The 21716-nt window shown below is 37.7% G+C and overlaps 1 protein-coding gene across 1 annotated transcript; it reads right to left on the bottom strand.

The window, feature by feature from the left end:
• Positions 1-1675: 1675 nt before the first annotated feature.
• On the bottom strand, positions 1676-20859 carry MTFMT (mitochondrial methionyl-tRNA formyltransferase). The gene is made up of 9 exons (XM_030875272.2): positions 20606-20859; positions 18510-18719; positions 16908-17030; positions 15063-15165; positions 13850-13925; positions 10609-10700; positions 4325-4403; positions 3383-3465; positions 1676-2211 (listed from the first exon to the last, which is right to left on the bottom strand). Exons 1-9 carry the CDS (start codon positions 20842-20844, stop codon positions 2026-2028), a joined length of 1191 nt encoding a protein of 396 aa, XP_030731132.1. The 5' UTR covers positions 20845-20859; the 3' UTR covers positions 1676-2025.
• Between the last annotated feature and the right edge of the window lie 857 nt (positions 20860-21716).

Genomic DNA, 21716 nt, shown 5'->3' with positions numbered 1-21716 from the left:
CACTGACTCTCGCTCTCTCTGAAATCCATAACGTGAGCTTAGTGCCTGGAGAGAGGAGCGAGTGCTCAATACACATCAACTGAAAAACAACAACAAAAAGGCACTTTCACACAGTCATTGATTCTCAAAACTATTTGGGGAGTGTTCTTTTTTATCTTCAGCCCCATTTCACATAGGAGGAAACTAAAGTTCAGTGATGTTTAGTAACTTGTTAGAGATCAAAGAGCTAATCAGTGGTGAAGCCAAAACTCTCCATAAGAATATAATAACCAACTGATAACTCAAGTTCTTACTTCCACAGCAAAATCTTTTAAACCATTTCCCCCACCCCCATTAACTGCTGCCATAGTTCATATCTTCATGTTTCTAACCTCCCAACAGATCTTCCTGCCCCAGGTTTTACCTCCAACCTACCTTCCACTCCACCACCAGAGTTAACTTACCAAAATGCAAATCTGTAGTCGTGTCACTTCCTTGATTGTCTATTGCACTACAAGACAAAGGTCCAAATTCTCATGGTCTTCAAGCCCTCCATGATCTGGTCTTCCAGACTCATTTCCATCGTCCTACTCCATTTCTATCAATTCTTCCAGTTTCTTCAAAACACAGCTCTTTTTTCCTGTGTTTAACATGCCATTTGTTTCTCTTCCATGATCCACCGTTAGCGTTCTCCAAGCCATCTACATATACACTTACGTAAGTGTATAACTAGCTCATACGCGGAGGAGGGCCTGGCAGATTTATGGTTTAAAGAATGATAATAAAAGGCAATCATGTTCCCAGTTTAAGAACCACGTTACCAACCCCCTACGGGATAGTGTTCTTGTATGCCTCTGTTCCTCTGCACATGCTAGAATCTTCTTCCAGGCCTTAGTCTGCATAATGAACTCATCATTTGGAACCTCAGATTCAGCTTTGCCTCCTCTGGGAAGCCTCTAATGACTCCCTTGAGGGTGACTTACTGCTTCCACTATACCTTCATTATGGCATTTATAACAGTATTATATTTGCTTATGCTTGCCTCCCCAGGAGATTGAACACACCAAATATTATTTAATCTCTGAATCTCCAGCAATCAGCATAAAGTCTGGGTACACTGCAAGTGTTCAATAAATAGGATGTTTACACAACCTGGTTTGCCTGGGAGAGTCCTGTTTATGCCTGTTGTCCAGAAATAATTAATATAACCTGCTTCTTTTTACTCATGAACATGTCCTAATTTAGATGACCAATTATCTGATCACGCTATCAATAAATGTTGTTGAATGGACGAATTAATGATTGCAGAAAGATTTTAACTGATAGAATCTAGGCAGGAAAAGCTGATTATGTAAAGATATTAAAAAATTCAACAGCTGGCCACTGCACCTCCTTCCTCCTCCAGAAGTGCCTGACTCTCCTGGAGACGGAGATGAGTTTGCACAGACCAGATGCTCAATAACCTTTACTGCACAAATACGTTGAAGAATGTTACTGTATTCGTACTTTAAGAAAATCTAGATGTAAAATCTGAATTTATTGGACAGATCAATGTGACACAGATTATTACACATTATGAATGTTTATGACTTGGTGAGAACTAGATGGTAGCTAAATTTAAAGAGCTGACTTTACTCCTTGTTGGAAATCCAAAATGCAGATTAAATACTACTGAAATGGTAACAGTCAATGGGGACACATGATTTTTGAAATTTAATAGATGCACTTTTTAAAAGAACCTCTCTTCAGTACATACACATAACAGTTAGTTGTACTTGCTCTTAGGGAAGGATACAATCTCCATGAATCTGATATTATAAATAAAAATTTAATTTCAAGTTTCTTTTGTTATTGAAATAGAAAAAGCTGTTTTTAACTACTGTTAAATGAAAAGTGGAAAGTGAGGTAATTCATCTTTTTGACAATAACCTTTCCTTCCAACAGCGTCATCTTCTCTGAAAGTCAAGGTAATTCCTTGTAAATAAGGCTTTTAACAAATTACAAATATGTAGTAGGTACTTGTCCATCTTCTTCCTACTTGGTGCACTATTGCATAGCAACAATTTTTTTTTCCTGCTTCTTCTTCAGTGGAAGTCTGAGAGTCTGAAATCTGCACTGGCTTGGTTGAGCCAGGGAATTTTTTTGGTACCAGGGATGTAAATATCCATTGTAGAAATCAGTAGCTGTTAGTGTTTTCTTGAGCATCACTGATCGAACACCAATCCAGCCATCCTAAAGGGCAAAAGACAAATAGTGAATACACGGTGCTGGCAAAACTGGTGGTAAATTTTAGTTTATAAAATTTTTATCATGAAAAAAATAAACCAACAAATCTTTACTAAATGCCAGGCTACAAACAGCACTAAGTAACATATACGATTCTTTGACTCTAAAAGTTTATTACCGAGGAGTGATAACAAATGTATAGACCTACTTAAATCTATTTAAACATAGACAGGGAAGAATAAAAAGGTACGTTGTATTTGTGTGGTGCTTGACAGTTTTCAGAGTATGTCCATGTATCTTATTGTTACTGGCTGTCAAAATACAAGCACTCTAAAAAGTAGGCAGATCCAATATTATCCCCAGAGAAAACTGATTTTACAAGAGAAAACTGATGCCCAGAGAGTGTGAGTGATTTGTCCAAGGTGACATAACTGGTGGGACTTAAACTCACATGTTGAGACAACCCACTTCTTCTATGAGAGCAAACTATGGATTTGCAGTATAGATGTATACAGACCCAGACGTATGCACCCAGTGCTATTCCAGAATAAGTTGAAGAGAGGTTGCTGTAGGCATTCTGTATCTTCAGTCTTGTGTAGGTCAGATCAATCTATCACACATTTTAAATACTCTTTCTTGAGCATGGAACATTGCACATAAATACCACATGAAGGAAAATACTCAGGAAATGGAAGGAACATGGAACACTTCTCAGGATAATGCCATTGTCTTAAAAATGATAATGGTTTCAAAGTCATTTTAAATAGTTAAGAAATCTCCTCTCTAGCCACATTAAACAGTAGAAGCAAGTAGGATACAGGCACTGTTGTAGTTCAGTGAGATACTCTGACATTACTATTTTTTTGTGATAGTCCTATTAACAAGATGACTTGTTAATTAAATTGGATTACTAAGAATATACAAGTTTCTTTTGAGAAAGAACTAAAGTTACTGAATCTTCTTTCATGGTCTGAGTAATAATAACGCCTTGGTAAAACTTCATCTCTTGAAAAAAATTATACTAGAGATTCTACTATTTCTTAAGAAAATTAAACTGTCCATTGGCTCAATCTGATGGGCAGGCAGTTGAGTGAAGTCTCAGCTCAAAATGACAAATGATAACAACTATAAACTCAGTAAAACAAGTGTGATAATGTGAAACTAAAGGAAAATGTACCTTGCAACAAACCAGCAGTATTTGTGACTGTCTGTGGTATATTACTGATCCTGGAATAACAGCCTGTCCTGTTAATTTTGGATCTAAAGACAGGGGAGGGGAAAAGAGGGATATGAGAGAGAGAATAAATAATTATGCAACTTCACGATGCTTCTTAAAAATCAAAAAACATTCTGCAAGACAGTACTAATATCGGAGGGTACACATCTGCTGATGCCCTGACTTTGTAATCTAAAACTTACGATAGAGCTGTGGTGCTCTGTGTGTATCTTGAACCCAAAGGGAAGCTTTCCATATACACAAGAAGCTATGAGTCCTTTACCCAGTGTCCCAGAGATCAACCTAAAATGTTGAATCTAGAAGTTTTGACCATTTGGGGGAAATAACTAGCTACCAGTGGAGAGACATACAGGAGACTTAGGATCTAAGCTGGCCCTTCCATCCATGACTAAACAAGTCCCAATTCCCAGATTTCTGGGGAACTCTCTGCCTTTGTGGCTCACATTCCTTCAGTCCACCAGGATGGGAGGGCACTGATGGGCCTCTGAATGGACCAGGGTCATGAAATGCTACACCCTGGCCTAAGATTCTCACTGGGGTGCCCAGAGATTTTCATTATGATATTCACCAGAATAAAATCAACCTAGGAACTCTGCATTCCCTGAAAACCTTAATATAGGGAATCACAGAGCTTAAAATGGGATAGTAACACTGATCTGCCTACTTCTCAGGTTCTTATGATGATCAGAAGAGAAAATACACGTGAATGGACACTGTAAAGAATAAGACTATAAATGAATGTAAAGTATTACCATTATTGAACTGAAACAAGCTAAAAGAATCCTTATTTTTAGTAAATGGGACCTATGGAAAAAAACAGACACATTTTCAAATAGACTATACTGAAAACATTTTCCATGTCAGCTATTCAAAAATACGTACCAGTGAGGACTGAACTATTGACTTCTACCACATCCAGGAGTTTAATGGTACTATTCATCCAGAGTGTCTGCAACGGAATCTGCAAACAAAATGAAAGAAGGATGATAAATAAATACACTCAACCCTGAAACCCTTTTCAACTACTATTTTGTGTTAATCCGGTCTGACTTCTCTCCCAATTACAGAGGAATTGGGAACTCAGTCTCTAAACCTTACAGAATAGAACATAACATGACCCTCTACATCAGCCTCCAGGATTCATTAGATCTTAAAATTAAACACTATTTTAAAATCAATGTTTATATCTTCATTAATACTTCTAGTTAAAAATCATGCTCATTTTAAAAAATGCAAGCATTACAACAACTATATTAAAAAAAAATTAGAATGTGAAAGTATTCTGTACTCCCATCCCCAGAGGTAACCACTGCTAATAGTTCAATGTGTATATCCTTGTATTTCTCCTACAAATATAATTATCACAAAAATCTAGAACATACTGTTTGACAAGGAACTTCTTTTACTTAACCATAAACTGTGGACAAATTTTCATCAGTACACACTTATCTATTTCACTCTTTAATCTGCTGCACAGTATTCCATTTTATAAAATGTACCATAATTTATGCAACAAATGCCTTTATGATGGATATTTCATAACACATTACAAAATTATGAAAAATTTTAAATGTGATAAATAGCCTGGTAGATATATCTTTGAGGACTTTTATATTTCTGCAGAATAGTTGTTTTTTAAGTGGACCACCAGGGTTAAAGAGTATCAACATTTTATTGTTAAACTGCCTTGATAAGAGAAGAAAAATGACAGTCTATTGCTGTTTATTATTAGTGAGGCTGAGGAGCAGTCCATATCTACCTGCACATTTTATTTATTTCTTAGGCCTATTTATGCCCTTTGCCCATTAAAAAAAACACAACAAAAACAACAACAACAAAATCTGAGTTATTCATCTCTTTCTTATTAATTTGTGAAAGGCTTTTATATTTTTAGGAAATTAGCCCTTTAGTTCTCAGATGTATTATGAATATTTTTCTAGTTTGTTGACTTTAAATATTGGGTAATTTTTTTCCATGCATAATTTTTTAATTTTATGGAGTAATATTTGTCACTCTTTTCTCTCATGACTTCATTGGTTCATGTCATGCTTAAAAAGGCCTATCCACGTTTATCAAATATTATAAAATTATTCAACTGTTCTTTTTCCCAGTTCTTTGTGGTTTCATTTTTTGAAAACACTTAAATCCTTGATCCATCTAGATTTTATTTTGATTTGAAAAGGTGAGACTTGAGGGTTCCCCCTTTTAAAGGCTGACCAGCTGTCCCAACACTATTTATTGAATAATCAATCTCACCCTTCCCCTCAGTGTGAAATGCTACCTTTATTACATTTTGATTTAAATAGGCTAACAGAAATTAATACACACCAGGAAATAAGTTCTCTCAAATTTCTGAAGTAAAGAAACAGATTTTCAGACTGCAGTTCACTCCTCTATTTCATAGACGAGGATAGTGAGGCCCAGAGAAATGCAGCTGTTTTCCCAAGGTGACACAGCTAGTTAGTGGCAGAGCCAAGGATCAGAAGCTATGCTTTCTCATTCTCAGCTCAGTGCTCTTTTGATGACATTCTCTAAAGAGGACATTTTACTTTCAGAACAGTTAGGTTATTTCAAAGATGTGAACGATTAATCAGAGAATTAAAGAAATCAGAATTAAGTAAATTTGAAGAAAAGTATTCACAACCTTATATATGTCATACTTTGGTAAAATATCCTCTTCTATAATTTGCTTGTTTTTCTTTCATCTGCTTCTAATAAAAGTTATGAAATGACTTTCATGTGTGCAACTTTTTTCTTTCAAAGAACTCAAAATACTTCTGAAACATAATTACTGTTTGAAAAATGTTTATATTTACTGAGAACTATAAATATGATAGGTATAGAATCAGAATATCCCCTTCTTGTTCTTGAGGTAAAGCTCATCTTCACCTTATCATCAGAGCACTGAAGAAAGGAAAGTGATGGTAAGAAAACAGTCATTTCTGTGCCCACTGTCATTACTGTCAAAATCATATGTTGGCGTGGATTTAAATTCACAGTTTATCTCCTTTGATCTTGACAGTTGTGGACCAGGTCATTAACCCCATTTTAGAGATAGAAAAGCGGAAGTTCAGGGAAGATAAGGATCTTGCTCTTGGTTAATACATGCCAACTCTAGGAATCAAATTTCACCTTCTGGCTCCAAGATAGGAACTCCTTCTGTTGTAGCACAAGAATTTCTCAGTGGAGAGGAAAGGTGAATTGCAGAAGATCAGAATTATTATGCAGTGTTTAACTTTTTGGGGAACTGTCAAACTGTTTCCTAAAGCAGCTGCCCCATTTTACATTTCTACCAACAATGAATGAGGGTTCCAAATTTCTCCATATCCCTGTCAACACTTGTTATTGTCTGTTTTTAAAAATCACAGTAATCCTAGTGACTGTGAAGTGGTATCTCAGTATAGTTTTGATTTGCATTTCCCTAATGACAAATGAAATTATCTTTCCATATGCGTAGTGGCCATTTATATATTTTCTTAGGATAAATGTCTATGTAGATCCTTTGCTGATTTTCTAATCATGTTATTTATCTTTTTGCTATAAAAGTTCTTTATATACTCTGGATACTAGACCCTCATCAGATATATGATTTGCAAATATCTTCATTTATTATGTAGGTTGTCTTTTCATTTTCTTGTTAGTGTTCTTTGAAGCCCAACGGTTTTAAATTTTGAAGTCCAACATCTCTATTTTTAGTTCGTTGCTTATGCTTCAGGCATTATATCTAAGAACCACTGCCTACTTCAAGGTCATGAAGATATGCCCCTATATCTTCTTCCAAGAGTTTTCATAGTTTCAGCTCTTACATTTAGGTTTCTGATCCATTTAGAGTTCATTTTTATATGTGGTATGAGGTAGGGATCCAAATCCATTTCTTCTGATTGTGGATATCCAGGTGTCCAAGCACCATGTGGTAAAAAGATTCTTCTTTCCCCATCAAATTGCCTTGGCACCCTTATCAAAAATCAAGTGACCATAAATGTATGGGTTTATTTCTGGACTCTGAATTCTATCTCACTGAGCTTTGTGTCTTTGTCAGTATCACACTGCCTTGATTACAGGAACTATGCGTCCTGATTTCATAGGAACTTTGAAATTGGAACTTCGCTCTTCTTTTTCAAGATTTTCTGTCTATTCTGGGCCTCTTGGGATTCCATATGAATTTTAGGATAAGCCTGTCAATTTCTGCAAAGAAGTCAACTAGGAATTTTATAGGAATGGTGTTCAGTCTGTAGATCAATTTGGGGAATAGTGCCATCTTAACAATATTAAGTCTTCTAATCCATAAACACAGAGGCCCTTCCATTTACTTAGGTCTTCTTTACTGTTTATTAGCCCTATTAGTTTTGGGGGGTGGAATTATTTATAATTTTCTGTATATAAGATTACACCATCTGCAAATATAGTTGTACATTGTTCCTTTTTTCTTGCCTAATCACCCCGGCTATAACCTCCAGTACAATGTTGAATAGAAGTGGTGAGAGTGGACATCTTGGTCTTGTTCCTGATCTTAGAGGGAACACTTTCAATCTTTCGCCATCAAATATGATGTTAGATTTGGATTTTTTTGTAGATATTCTTCATCAGGTTGAGGAAGTTCCCATCTATTCTTAGTTTGTTGAACATTTTTATCATGAAAAGGTACTGGATTTTTCAAATGCTGTTTCTGCACCTATTATGTGGCTTTTGTCCTTTATTCTATTAATATGGTATATTACGTGGATTGATTTTTGTATGTTGAACCAGCCTTACATTCCTGGGCTACATCCCACTTGGTCATAGTGTATAATCCTTTTCTACATGTTGTTTGATTCACTTTGCTAATTCTGTTAAGGATTTTTGCCTCTATATTAATAGGGGCTATTGATTTGTAGTTTTCTTGTAAGATCTTTATCTGGTTTAGCTTACTTGACTTTTGTACTAGCTGCTCCCTCTGCCTGGAATGGTCTTTTCCTGACCTTGGCATGACTTGCTCCTTATTGTCTTTCCGACCTCAGCTTAAATGTCAGTTCAAAGTGGCCGTCCCCATTTAGATATTCAGGCTAAAATAGCCACCAGTTAATCTATCACGTTATTTTAATTTTCATCAAAGAGCTTATCACACCTTCTGATATTTTTCTTACTTATTTATTTGTTTCCGTCTTCTCACATCACCTCTAATACCTAGAACAATGCCTGACATATAATAGGCTTTCAATAAATATTTTGTTTAATGAATGAATAAGAGCAGATATCAGTTAATGAGTACCTACTCAGATACTGTACTAGATGCTTTATATACATTATATCATTCTAATTTTCAAATGAACTAACTAAAGCTCAGAGATTAAATAACCTTCTCAAGTCTACAAAGCTAGGAAGTAGCAGAGAGAAGATGGAACCCTGCTCCGTCTGGCTCTAAAGTCAATGTTCCTTGCCCTATGCCGTTCTCTTACAGTGGGGAAAGTACAGGGTTTGACGTCAGGCAGATCTGGTTCAAAACCTGACTCTCACTAACTAGCAATGTGACCTTGAGCAACATTCAACAGCCATTCACTGAGTATCTTCTTTAAGCCTCAATTTCATCAACTTAAAATGGGATAATACCCATAACAGGAGGCTGTAATCCTCACCGAAGAACCTGGCATGCTACAGATATTCAATGGCAGTTCTCCATTTTAACCTACAGAGGAGGTCCATTAAAAACCCCACACTTGGTAGACTCAGAGTTCCAACAACATAAGATGCTATCAAAATGAAGGGAAAAAAACCCCAATAAATTTGTCAAAGAACTGAGAATTTAATTCAGATATTTTAACAAGTTATTACAACTAGATTTTATATGCCATATGTAAAAATCAAGGATTTAAGAATTCAGTTGTAAAAAATGGGCCAAAGGCAGAAAGACATACTAGTAAAAGCATTGGACTAGGAGTTAGAAGATTTAGGTTCATTATTCAGAGACTGGGCACCCGAAGTTAGTCACTTCATTTTCATTCTCCTCATCTATGAAACAGGATAATAAAATTTGGCTATGGGAGATGGCAAAATATCTAGTTTAAAGTACCTTGTGAATTCTAAGGCCCCTATGAAAACTTGAAGTTTAAAGAATATTTAAAAAATGAATGTCATATATTCAAAAGAATTGAAACAGGGACTCAAACAGATATGTGTACACCCAAGTTCATGAAGCATTATTCACATTAGCTAAAAGGTAGAAACAACCCAAATGTCCATTGATAGACAAATGCATAAACAAAATGTGCTACATACATACAATGGAATATTATTCAGACTAAAAAAGGAATGACATTCTGATACATGGTACAACATGAATGAAACCTGAAAACATTATGCTAGGTGAGATAAGCCAGACACAGAAGGATAAATATTGTATGATTCCACTTATATGAGGTACCTATAAAAGGCAGATTCATAGAGACAGGAAGTAGAATAGTGATTACCAGGGACTGTGGGGCAGGGGGAATGAGGAGTTGTTATTTAATGGGTATAGAGTTTCAGTTTGAGATGATGAAAAAGTTCTGGAAATGGATACTGGTGATGGTTGCGTAACAATGTAAATGTACTTAATGTCACTGAAGTATACACTTAAAAATGGTTTAAATGGTAAATTTTATGTTATATATATTTTATCCCAATAAAAAATAGTTTCTTTTTTTAACATCTTTATTGGAGTATAATTGCTTTACAATGTTGTGTTAGTTTCTGCTGCATAACAAAATGAATCAGCTATATGCACATGTATATCCCCATATCACCTCCCTCTTGCATCTCCCTCCCACCCTCCTTATCCCACCCCTCCTAGTGGTTGCAAAGCACAGAGCAGATCTCCCTGTGCCATGAAGCTGCTTCCCACTAGCTATCTATTTTACATTTGGTGTTGTATATATGTCAATGCTACTCTCTCACTTCATCCCAGCTTACCTGTCCCCCTCCCCTTGTCCTCAAGGCCATTCTCTACTGTGTCTTTATTCCTGTCCTGCCCCTAGGTTCAAAAGAACCAAAAAATAGTTATTTAAAAATAAATGAACTTCAGGATCCTTTGGTTTTGTTTATGAGATTTATTCCTAAATTAAAATATTTCAAAAGTAAATTACACACACACACACACACACACACACTCACACACACAATTAGGTAAAACTGCAATTTGACTTCCAACTTACTATATTTCCAATGGCACGATGAAGTCTGAATATTTGCTCTGAAGTTTGTTCCTCCCATTTTATACAGCTGGTAGCAGCAGAAATCTTAGGGGCTATAAGATAAAGCCAATAGCAAGAATGAATATCAGATCAGTGACCATAAATTGTTAATTACTGATACTGAATGACAGATACAAGAGAATTCATTATATTATTTTCTCAACTTTTGCATGTTTTAAATTTTCCATAATATAAGATATACACATACATACATAGTAAATAAAAGTACTAGAAGAAAACATGGGTAAATTTCTTTATAAACTAGGAATAGAAAAAGTTCTTCTATGACTCAAAATCCAGAAGCAATTAAAGAATGATAAATGTGACTACAAAAAATTAAACTTTTGTAAGACAAAAAGAAGTGTCATAAATCAAGCCAAAAAACAAATGACAAACAAGTTATTTGCAACTTATATCACAGTACTTTATATCTGTTTATATATATTCCATGAGAGATATATCTATAATAAATATAAATATTTATATGTAATTACTATATATGTGTTATATATATTTATATTATATTTAGGAGTACTTTGTATCTATTCTATAGGTTTATTTATATCTATTACACAAAATGCTCCTAAAAATTGAGACAGAAAAGACCAAAAACCAGATAGAAAAATGGGCAAAAGATATAACAGACCCTTCTCAGAAAAAAAGAAATGCAAATAGTCCTTAAACATATGAAAAGCTCTTCAGGGCTTTCCTGGTGGCGCAGTGGTTGAGAGTCCGCCTGCTGATGCAGGGGACACAGGTTCGAGCCCTGGTCCGGGAAGATCCCACATGCTGCGGAGTGGCTGCGCCCGTGAGCCATGGCTGCTGAGCCTGTGCGTCCGGAGCCTGTGCTCCTCAACGGGAGAGGCCACAACAGTGAGAGGCCCGCGTGCCGCAAATAATAATAATAATAATTAGTTGTAAAGAGGAAAATGCAACCCTGAAAATTAAAAACAAACTGAAACAAAGGAACTTAACTATATATCAAACTAGATAACAAAACCACATGGAAAAAATAATTATCTCCAGTAAGTTTTGAACACAGTACTCTGACTATATACCCTTCGTAGAATATATTTTAAAAAACTGCAGGAAAAAAAAAACTGCAGAAAAATCTTAACTCTCACTTAGTAGTTACACTTTCTGTAGTGATATTGGTGTTGTAATCTTAAAATTATTTTATGCACAGCAAATAAAAAACAGGTCAGCATTGATTTAAAAAAGATTTTCTGTGTAAGAGAAAATACCAGAAAAACCCTGTACTTTAAAATTTGAATCAGAAACAATATGAGCTCAAATATATTTTTTTAAAGGCTTTACTGAATTTGTTACAATACTGCTTCTGTTTTATGTTTTGTTTTTTTGGCCCTGAGGCATGTGGGATCCCCCAACCAGGGATGGAACCTGCACCCTCTGCATTGGAACGTGAAGTCTTAACCACTGGACAGCCAGGGAAGTCCCTGAACTCAAACATTTTTAAAAAATATAATGCCTACCCTTCACCACTAACACTTCATTTTGGAACACATCATTGTATTAGACGGTTTCTAAATACTATCCCTCAACTAAAATAAACAAGGGAGAGGTGGCTGATTCCAACATGGGACAGAGAATTTACAAGGTGAGCCTGGGACATTTTGCGATAGAAACAAGGAAGAGCTCAAAAACTAGCTGGGGGTGGAGGGATATCAAAAGGATTCAGGAGCCAACTTTAAGAGGCTACCTCTAGCTAAATTTGGGACAACCTGAACAGCACAAAGCATTATGAATGTAATTAACTATAAAACACAGTAAATAAAAATCCACAAGTCAAATGACTAAAAAAACTCACTCGCCACCATAATTGAAGGTGACTATGGCACCAACTCCCTATTTTAAAAATTGATAATTAGAGAAAGAATTAAGCATTTATCCTGCCATTTTAGGATGAATTAAAATTCATCCGCAATTAATAAGGAAAAGCTCTTCTTTACAGAACAATGCCAACTATTAAATATAAAAGGAATTGGAAAATCACCATTTTGATTTTCATTGAAATAATTCATTCAGGGAAGGAGCATCAATCCATGCTAAAATTGTTACGTGAAAGGCTAGTGGGGAACCGGATATTTGCATGGTGCCAAAGTATTACCGCAGGGATTACCTGCCATTTGCAAAGGGAGAAACACATCTTTACACTGGAAAGATCTGGTGGTCACCACCTCCACCAAGTGATCAAATTTAGCTTCACTAGCCTTGATGCAACCTGGTATTATGGCTTACTGATATGACTCCCTAAGACTGTAGGGGACGGAGGCGGGGGCTTCTCCGAGTAGATCCTTTAAACAGTTTTAACTTTCGAGTCGTGTAAATGTCTTACATAGTCAAGAAAAAAAATTACATCATAAATAAAAATAAAAAGCAACCCTTAAGGTTAAAAAACAAACTGAAACAAATATCACTGGAACGCAGTATCATCTATGAAATACTCTTTCCACAAACTTTAAGCCCGAATCTCATCAAGCCTTTAGAACTTCCGATTTACAGGAACTTTAAGGGCTAGAAAAATACATTAAACAACACTGGAAGGAAAGAGACAATTGGCCTGGTCTCTTCAAAAAGTTAATGACATGGAGGGAAAAAAATAGTGGAGGAATTACTCTAATGAGACTAAAGAGACATACGACTAATTATAATTGGATCCTAGTTTGAAAAAATATACAGCTATACAATATGTTTTTAGAGTGTCAGGAAAATTTAAATATGGACTGGCTATTCGATGCTATTAGGGAACTGTTCATTTTTCCTAGGAGATGCATGTTGAAATATTTAGGGATGAAAGGTCATGATGCATACTTCCAAATGGTATAGCAAAAATTAAAATATATATGCTACATAAACACATATATAAAGAAAATATGGCCAAACATTAATAATTGTTGACTCTGGGTTAAACAGGTATTCACTCTCTTTCAACTTACCTTTGTGTTTGGTACTTTTCAATATAAAGAATAGAGAAAATGGTTCTAATCTTTCATAAGGCTAAATGTGAAGAGGGAGAGAGACCCCTTACCAATCATTCTCTGGAAAAGGACATGCAAGTGGACATTGAATCTTTAGTCAAAATTAAGGGAAACTTGCAAGTGAGGAAGCCACAGTGTTCAGATGCCATCACAACAAACAAAACCTTAGGAAACATGTAAGAGTCTCTGCCGTCTGCACTTACCATGTGTCACCCCCTCGGCTGGCTGCTGCCTTCCGTTGTTCAAACTGTCAGGCAAAGTTTTCAAAACTGAAATAAGCTTAAAAAAAAAGAGAGTATATTCAGGATGAAAAGAACGAAAGCAGAAATACATTACAATTCAGTACCATGAAATTACAGCTTTAAGAGCTGTGTGGCAGGGTAAAGCAGTAAATTGGCTTAAGCTGTGAGGATCCATCTACTTGGTGGAGTTTCAGTGGAGATGTCGCTCTCTGTAGAGTACAGGTCATTGATTTCCTTCCAGAGAATACTGAGCCTCGACTGGCTATCAGAACAGCCGGTGCTTGGCCATCCACACTCTCACTCTCACTCTGAAGGAAGGCAGTGGGGACTTCGTACTCTGGAGTCACATAGTTCTGGGTTCAAATCCCAGTTCTACCACCTGCTAGCTGTGTCACTGTGGAAAAGTTATTTTACTTGTCTGTGGCCTTCAATGTCATTATCTATAAAACAGGTGAAAGCAATAGCTACCTCAAAGGTTTCTTGAGAAGGTAAAAAAAAAATAAGTCTATGAAAGTATCTAAAACAGTCTTGGCACACAAGCCAGTGCTCAATAAACGACAGACACTATAATAACAGAATTTCCGAGGTGAGTGCCTAGAATGGGAAGCATCATCTATACAGCGGGGGGTGGGGGGTGGGGTGGAGGGGGGTTCCTCTACAGAAAATTTAGTTCAGATGAAAATCATTAATTGGGTCATTAAACCTTTATTCACACCCTATTGTATGCAGACTCAAAAAAAAGTCTCAGAGTTCATTCACAGCTAGGGGGTCAGCAGAATTCCAATGGTACAGATGCAAATGACTGGAACACAGGGACAGAAGTGGGAGGAAAACAGAGACTTACTTAGGAAATGATGTTAGTTCAGTTCGACAGGGGTGAATGGTACATCTATGAGACTAAGGAGAGTGAAAATGGGAAGAATAGTCTAAAAGCCTCACCATGAAATGTAACAGACCATATAAAATCACATATTTCATTCAAAAGCTTTGATTAAGTATATACTCTGTGTAAATTCTCAAAGACTAACATAAGATCACAAAAGCCATGCTAATTTTTAGGAAGCCAGGGATAGAAACCACTTTTTAAAGAGAAGCTTAGAATCACACATCATAAAATTGTTCTTTTCATCATAACCACTTAGGAAATAAGCAGGGGGATATTGGAAAACTGTACCATGTTGGCACCCAGTCTTGACAGCACTGCTTCCAAATCCTTTGTGGTGCTCTTGGGTGGTACAGGAACCGTTTCCTGTTTGAGAATTGGGCCTACATCAAACCTACCAAAAAATCAAAAGCAAATAATAACATGATTACTGACTATTTCTTAAGGTCAATATGTTTGTCTACATGAATGTTTATATACCACAAGGATAGTTTTTTTGTTCGTTCAGGTGGGTTTTGTTTTGTTTTGTTTTTTTAGGCCACACAGTGCAGCTTATGGGATCTTAGTTCCCTGACCAGGGATCGAACCCGGGCCCGCTGCAGTGGAAGTGCAGAGTCCTAACCACTGGAAGGCCAGGAAATTCCCCCACAAGGATAGTTTAACGGTGGCCATGAATGTGACTATTAGCCATTGGCAAGGGAGAAATGTAAGTCTGAAAGAAGGGAGAGCAACATTAGCATGTTACTAATATCACTTTAGTCTATCAACTAGATAGTTTAAGCACATTAACTTTTCACCATTCTCTGCATTTTCATCTGCTTTATTCTCAAGTACCATTTTCTGGTCATTTATGGAGTCAATACTTGAGCTTAACAAAATTAAATTCTAATACAGTCATTTTACTAAGCCATTAAAATTTTAAAAATTAAAATCCATAAAATTAAAAAAAAAGAAAGAAGGGAGAGCAAAATCTGGCCTATATTTAGATTTTAGGTTTATTATTTCAGAAAGGAAAAAGGTTGCATATCAGGGATTTAATTGCAACTACAAATAATTCTATCATTAGTAGTAAATAGTACAAAAAAAACTCTAATTATATAATGAAAGTACAGAGCAAAGAATATGTTTTCCAAGGAAGTGCAACTAGGAATTTACAATCATTCCCTCCTGTATTTCCTTTCTCAAAGGACAAGAGTTTTGCCTGAATTATAATCAATAGTGATTATAAGTAGGTGCAAGGGTATTTGCATTCCCATAAGTCTTATATTCAATATTTTATATCAAGCTCTGCAAATATTGGCCATCAGCTTTTATTAGAAATATATTTTGTCTTAAATACTTAACTTTGTGTTCTGTTGACTCTATTTTTAACCTATGAGCTTTAATAAAATGCTTATTATGAAAAGTTACAAACATTCCAAAAACAGAATGAACAGTCTAAGGAATTGCCATATACACATCGCCCAGATTTGAGAATTACCAAAGTTTCGCCACTCTTGTTTCATCTGCCCCCCGCTTTTTTTTTTTTTTTGAAGTAAGTTAAAGCAAATCCCAGATATTGACTTGGTCTTGTGAACTGGTGAATTTTTCTTCTCTATGGGGACGTTAGGTGATAATAGGCAGAGGCATAATACACTCCTAAAACAATTTAAAATAATTGTTTCTTAGATTGTAGGTATAATTTTAAAAAACATTTAAGACAATTATATAACACATTGGTATACAACGTATTCTTACTTCAGGTTCGAAAAAATTTTTGACCATAGAAACCAAAGCCAGCAGAACAGAGATTCATAACTAATATACAAAAATCCATCTCTCATCTACACAACATCGTTTATAGAAATCCAGTTGTTAATAATTTATTTCAATTAACAAGTTTAAAGAGACACTGTGTAAATGCCAAAACACATGTGGTTTATGTTAGAAACCAGGAAGAAACCCAGGAGTTAGAGAAATTAGTACTCTAGTACACTCTAATTTATTACTAATTTCTAACTCCTGATTAGAAATTAGGAGTTAGAAATTAGTAATAAATTAGAGTGATTAGTACCCACTCATCCACCTCCACTTCCCCCCAGGCAGACTGACATCAACATTCAACATCACAAAAAGTCTCAAGAAAATATGCTCTACCTTTTAGGTCTAATTTGCATAATCGTTACTCCAGCAACTGTGTCTCCGTGCAAGACCGTATGGATTATAGGGGCTGGACCACGCCACCTCGGGAGGCAACTGGGATGGACATTCAAGATGCCACTGAGTTAGAAAAGGCAGGAAATTAGTATGCAAGTGGGCTTTTTACCATTTAATTTACTGCTACCTAAACTAATATGCACTTTTCATCATTAAACTTGCCCAGAAATGTTGAAAAACAGTTAAATCTAGTCTCATACCAACTGAAGCAGGAGTCAGAGCTAAGTTCAACTTTCTTACCATAAGAGACCAATGAAACTCAATTAAAAAAAGAGCAGGAACAACTATTCATTGTTCTGAAGATGTTCCAGCTTCGCAATTTGAGACATAGCTCGCAATGTCTGGGAGTTTTTAAAGACAAAAAATGTGTTTTTTACTATATGAGAAAAACCACTCAAATCCAATCGAGCATCTCATGGACGATGTGAATTATACGTATAGCTTAGTTACATAATTACCCTCACTTCACTTAGTTTGTATATAGAGTTCCTAAGACAAGCTTCTTAAATCCCCATCTAATGATTTATTCACCTTTGCTGTTTATCCCTATACACCTTTTACCCATTAGTGAGCAATTTTAATAATTTACTCATCTGTCATTAGTTTAATGTCTCCATCAGCATGAGTATACACTTGACAGTGCCTATGTGTATACATATATTCTAAATTCCACTGTTCAGCCCAGTCTCATTCCTCCAACAAATATTTACTGAGCACAATCCATGTTCTGGCACTAAGTGCTGGGGATATAAGCAACAGTGAACCACACAGAAAAAAAAAAATTCTGCCCTCACAGGCCAATATAAGGACCTGACTTGTATTCTGAGCAAGATGGAAAACCACCAGAGAATTTTGAGCAGAGTGACATGACCTGACTTATGTTTTAAAAGGATCACTTTGGTGTTGGGTGGTAAAAGACTGAGAGGGCCAAAGACAAAAGTGGAGACCACTTAGGAGGCTACTGCAGTATGACAGCCAAGAGTGGTGGCAGAGGAAGTGATGAGAATCAGACATTCTAGAGAGATTTCAAAGGCACAGCCAATAGGATTTCCTGATAGATTGGATGCGTGGTGTGAGATAAGGAATTAAGAATAATGCCAAGGCTTTGGGTCCGAGCAACTTAAAGGCTGGAGTTACCATGTACTGAGATGAAGATTTTGGGAAGGAGCAGGTTTTGGGGTGAAAGTTCAGGAATGTTGTTTTGGACATCTTACATGTAAGGTGCCTATCAGACATCCAAGCAGAGCTGCGGAGGAGGCGGGGGTATCAGGGGCCTGGAGTTCAGGGAGAGAGAACTGGAGGGACACATCTGGCAGTTATTAGCATACATATGGAATTTAAATGAGGGTGGGTGAGAGCCCATAGATAGTGATAAAGAGTATCACACATTTTAACAATTCATGCCACTAATAAAACCTTTTATTTTAAGAGAAAATACTAAAGAAAGCAGAATTAAGTTCAAGTTAATGCACTTTATAGATACCAGATCCATATATAAAGACCGAGGTCTCTACACTGTTTTTCCTTACAAATAAAACTTACTAGGGAAATTTAAGAATAAGAGCCTCACTCAAAAGCCGGCCAAATGAAGCTACCACTCCAACATCATATTCTCCAGATCCCACATCTGGCCACTCATACACTGGAAGCTGAGATTGGATAGCATATTGCTTCACCGGCAGTCTTTTTGGTGATGGGGAGGGAACTGTGACCACCTCCAAGTTTTCAATTAACTCTTCCCCTTTGTTTTCCCTAAAATGGAAAGATTAGAAGAAAATGTGACAGTGTTAAGAAAATGTCGGAAAGCTAAACTACTTCACACATTTCTAAGGCATTTTTATGATTAAATTAAGAAAGCATTTAAGGGTAAATGATTAAAACTAGTGCAACTGAGAGACTAAAGTTTTATTTTTATTTAATTTTAATTGTTTTAAATTTAAAGAGCCACAAGTGGCTACTGGCTACTGTTTGGACTGTTATGGTTGTAGAAATTTCCTGTGCATGCAGAAACATATACAGTACAGACATTTTACACAATTGTAATATTATATATACTCTCCTGCATTTTGTTTTTTTCTCTTAACACTATGTATGCTATTATGTGAGTCTTTTTAAAAAATGGGTTAAATATACATTTGTTTGTATATGCATCAAACATTTCTAGAACAGGAAACTGAAAACAGTGGCTATCTTTGAAGAGAACTGGGGACTGGGAGAAAGAGATGGAAGGAACTGACTTTCCATTTTATATCTTTTGAATTTTTTACTATAACGACGTTATTCAAACAATACTTAAAAAAATATATATATACATATATATGTGTGTGTGTGTATATATATATATATATATACACACACACACACACACACCATGGGCATCATTCCATGACATTATATGTAGCACTACCTCATTTTTTTAACCTGCTGCAAAGTATTCCAGTGCCTGGGGCTGTTTATTTATTTATTTAGCAGGTACTGCATCATGCAGGTACATCATAATAAATGTTGAGGATTTATGAGAAAAGGAATAGACAGGAGGGCCCAAAAGAAAAAGTGCAGAAGTACTGGAGCTGCCAAGTGAAGCATCAGCAGAAGCGTCAGGATACATGCAGTGAGAGATGCAGGAGGCCATACACGGAAAGTAGCATGTAGAGAGTGTATTACGGAGGTGTGCAAAGGGAACATGTGTGAAGGAAGTGTTTCAGGGTGTGTTACAGAGGGGAGTGTGTGAAGGGGGAAATACAAGGGGATTCATGAATGAGTCAACATCAGGGTCTGCTGGGAAGTATTTGTAGAGAAGACTTGATGGAGGGAGATGACAGAAATGAGTGTGAGGGTGCATCAGGAAAAAACGGAGTGGGGAAATAAGAAATGGAGGCTGGGGAAAGGAGACAGAGCAGGATATATGGGCATAGCCACCACATACCATGGACTTTCAGGACAGGCTGGATCTCAATTATTTTTGTCCAGGAAACACAATTTGTTAAATTTTAGAAATACTAAATGTATACCTAAGAGTTCTGATTTATAAATTTATTCATAGGAAAACAGTTCGTTTTTGTACTATGTCTTCATTTCAGTCTCAGAAAACTGGATCCGGTTGTATACAGGGAGGCGATGGGGAGCGAAGGCGTGAGGCAAGCGTGTGCAGAGGGATGGATGCCTGTGCCTGGGAAGAAGCCCAAAGGATTAGATGATACAAATCAGGTGAGTAGGAAGAAGTGGAAAGGGGAGGTCTTTGAAGTCAGAGCCCGTTTTAGTACCAACCTGCTCAGCTGATGACCCTGGGCAATCTCTTAACCTCTCTGGGCTACGGTTTACATGCTAAACGGGCAGGGAGGTGGTGGGACTGGACGGAGATGATGCTGGTAAAGCAACGAGCGCGGCCTTGGCACCGCGGGGCGCCCGGTGGCGCTCAGAGCGCGGAAGGAGTCGGGCGTGTAGACCGGACAGGACCAGGCGGGCGCCCAAGGGCTGACCGAGCACCTTCCGGGAGCCCGGAGACGCCGAGATCTGGGCCCACACCCCTCCGGCGCAGCTGCTTTCCCCGACTAGGAGTCCAAACCCTCGAGGCCGGCCGCAGTGGCTCCACAGCCGCGTCCTCGACCCCCGGGCCTCCCAATCCCTGGCCCCGGTACCTGGCGGCCTGCAGCGCCCGCAGCGTTTCGCGGGCGAACTGGTCAGTGCCGAAAAAGAGCACCCGCCAAGGCGGCTTCTCGCGGACTCGAGCGCCCCGGCCGTCCTCCCCGCCAGAGGATCCGCTCAGGCCGAGCAGGGCTCGCCACTGAGGGCTCGGCCTCCTGCCCGCGCCGCCGCCGCCGCTGCTGCCGCCGCCGCCTGGCAGGGGCCCCCAGCAGCAGCGTACCAGAACCCTCATTGCCTCCGCGGGCGGCCGACCCTGCGCACGCGCGTTGTGGTGGGCGGAGCAGGAGCTAGGCAGGAGGGGCGGGGCCGGGGAGGAAACCCGATGGGCGAGGTCTTTCAGCGACTGGGGCGGGGCTTGCCTGATTGCAGGCGCGGCAGATGAAGGAATTTGCCGGTTCAAGTGTCCCCGTGACTTTTGTTGCATTTGTTTGCACGATTTAGCCAATCTCCCCAAACAACTCTTTTGGAACAAATCATATGAGTTTTCAGACGACGAAATCTCATTTATTTATTTATTTCTGTATCATTTTCTCAGCCATTATAACTAATATTTACTGGAAGCCATGCTTTGGCTAAGCATTTTATATATCTTGTTAGTTTAGTTAATCCTCATATCAACTGTACCAGGTAGATATTATTACAACCATTTTACTGAAGAGGATCTGAGGCTCCGTGAAATTAAGGTAATTACCTATGTAGGATCCTCACAGCTAGCCCCATGTAGCTCCAAATTCTGTGATCCTAACCATTTGGCCTTCATAGCAATCCTATGTACTAGGGAAGTCAATGTCCCCTTTTTGCCCCTGAGGAAACGGAGGCTTAATTCTTGTTCGTAGTCACTCTGGTGAATCAAAGGCCTGCTCTTGCCCGTACCCCGTGGATTCCCTCCCACACCGAGGGATATCATAGAAGAGACTCTTAAGGAAAATGGGCAGGGGAAGCTGTCCTCAGAAGACCTCTAAAGATCTTTAGTGCTTAGATTCTGTATTCCTGAGGCCTATGCAGTGGCCTTCTCCTTGAGGATGGTCACACATCCTGGCTGTTGAGTGGAGACCAGATTCTCTTCTAGTTTTACTGCCCTCCCCACCTCTCTTCCTCTCTAAA

The sequence above is a fragment of the Globicephala melas genome, chromosome 2, assembly GCF_963455315.2.
Source record: "Globicephala melas chromosome 2, mGloMel1.2, whole genome shotgun sequence".
NCBI lineage: Eukaryota > Metazoa > Chordata > Mammalia > Artiodactyla > Delphinidae > Globicephala > Globicephala melas.
This window is presented reverse-complemented; position numbering and strand designations above follow the sequence as displayed.

Bases quoted from the DNA above. Each gene is read 5' to 3' on its own strand.
- MTFMT (XM_030875272.2), bottom strand. From the start codon at position 20,844: ATGAGGGTTCTGGTACGCTGCTGCTGGGGGCCCCTGCCAGGCGGCGGC. The intron at 17,031-18,509 runs GTAAGTTTTATT...TTTCTAACTCAG, and splicing joins CTTATTCTTAAATTTCCCTA to TGGCATCTTGAATGTCCATC. The intron at 3,466-4,324 runs GTACGTATTTTT...CCCTGTCTTTAG, and splicing joins CAATAGTTCAGTCCTCACTG to ATCCAAAATTAACAGGACAG.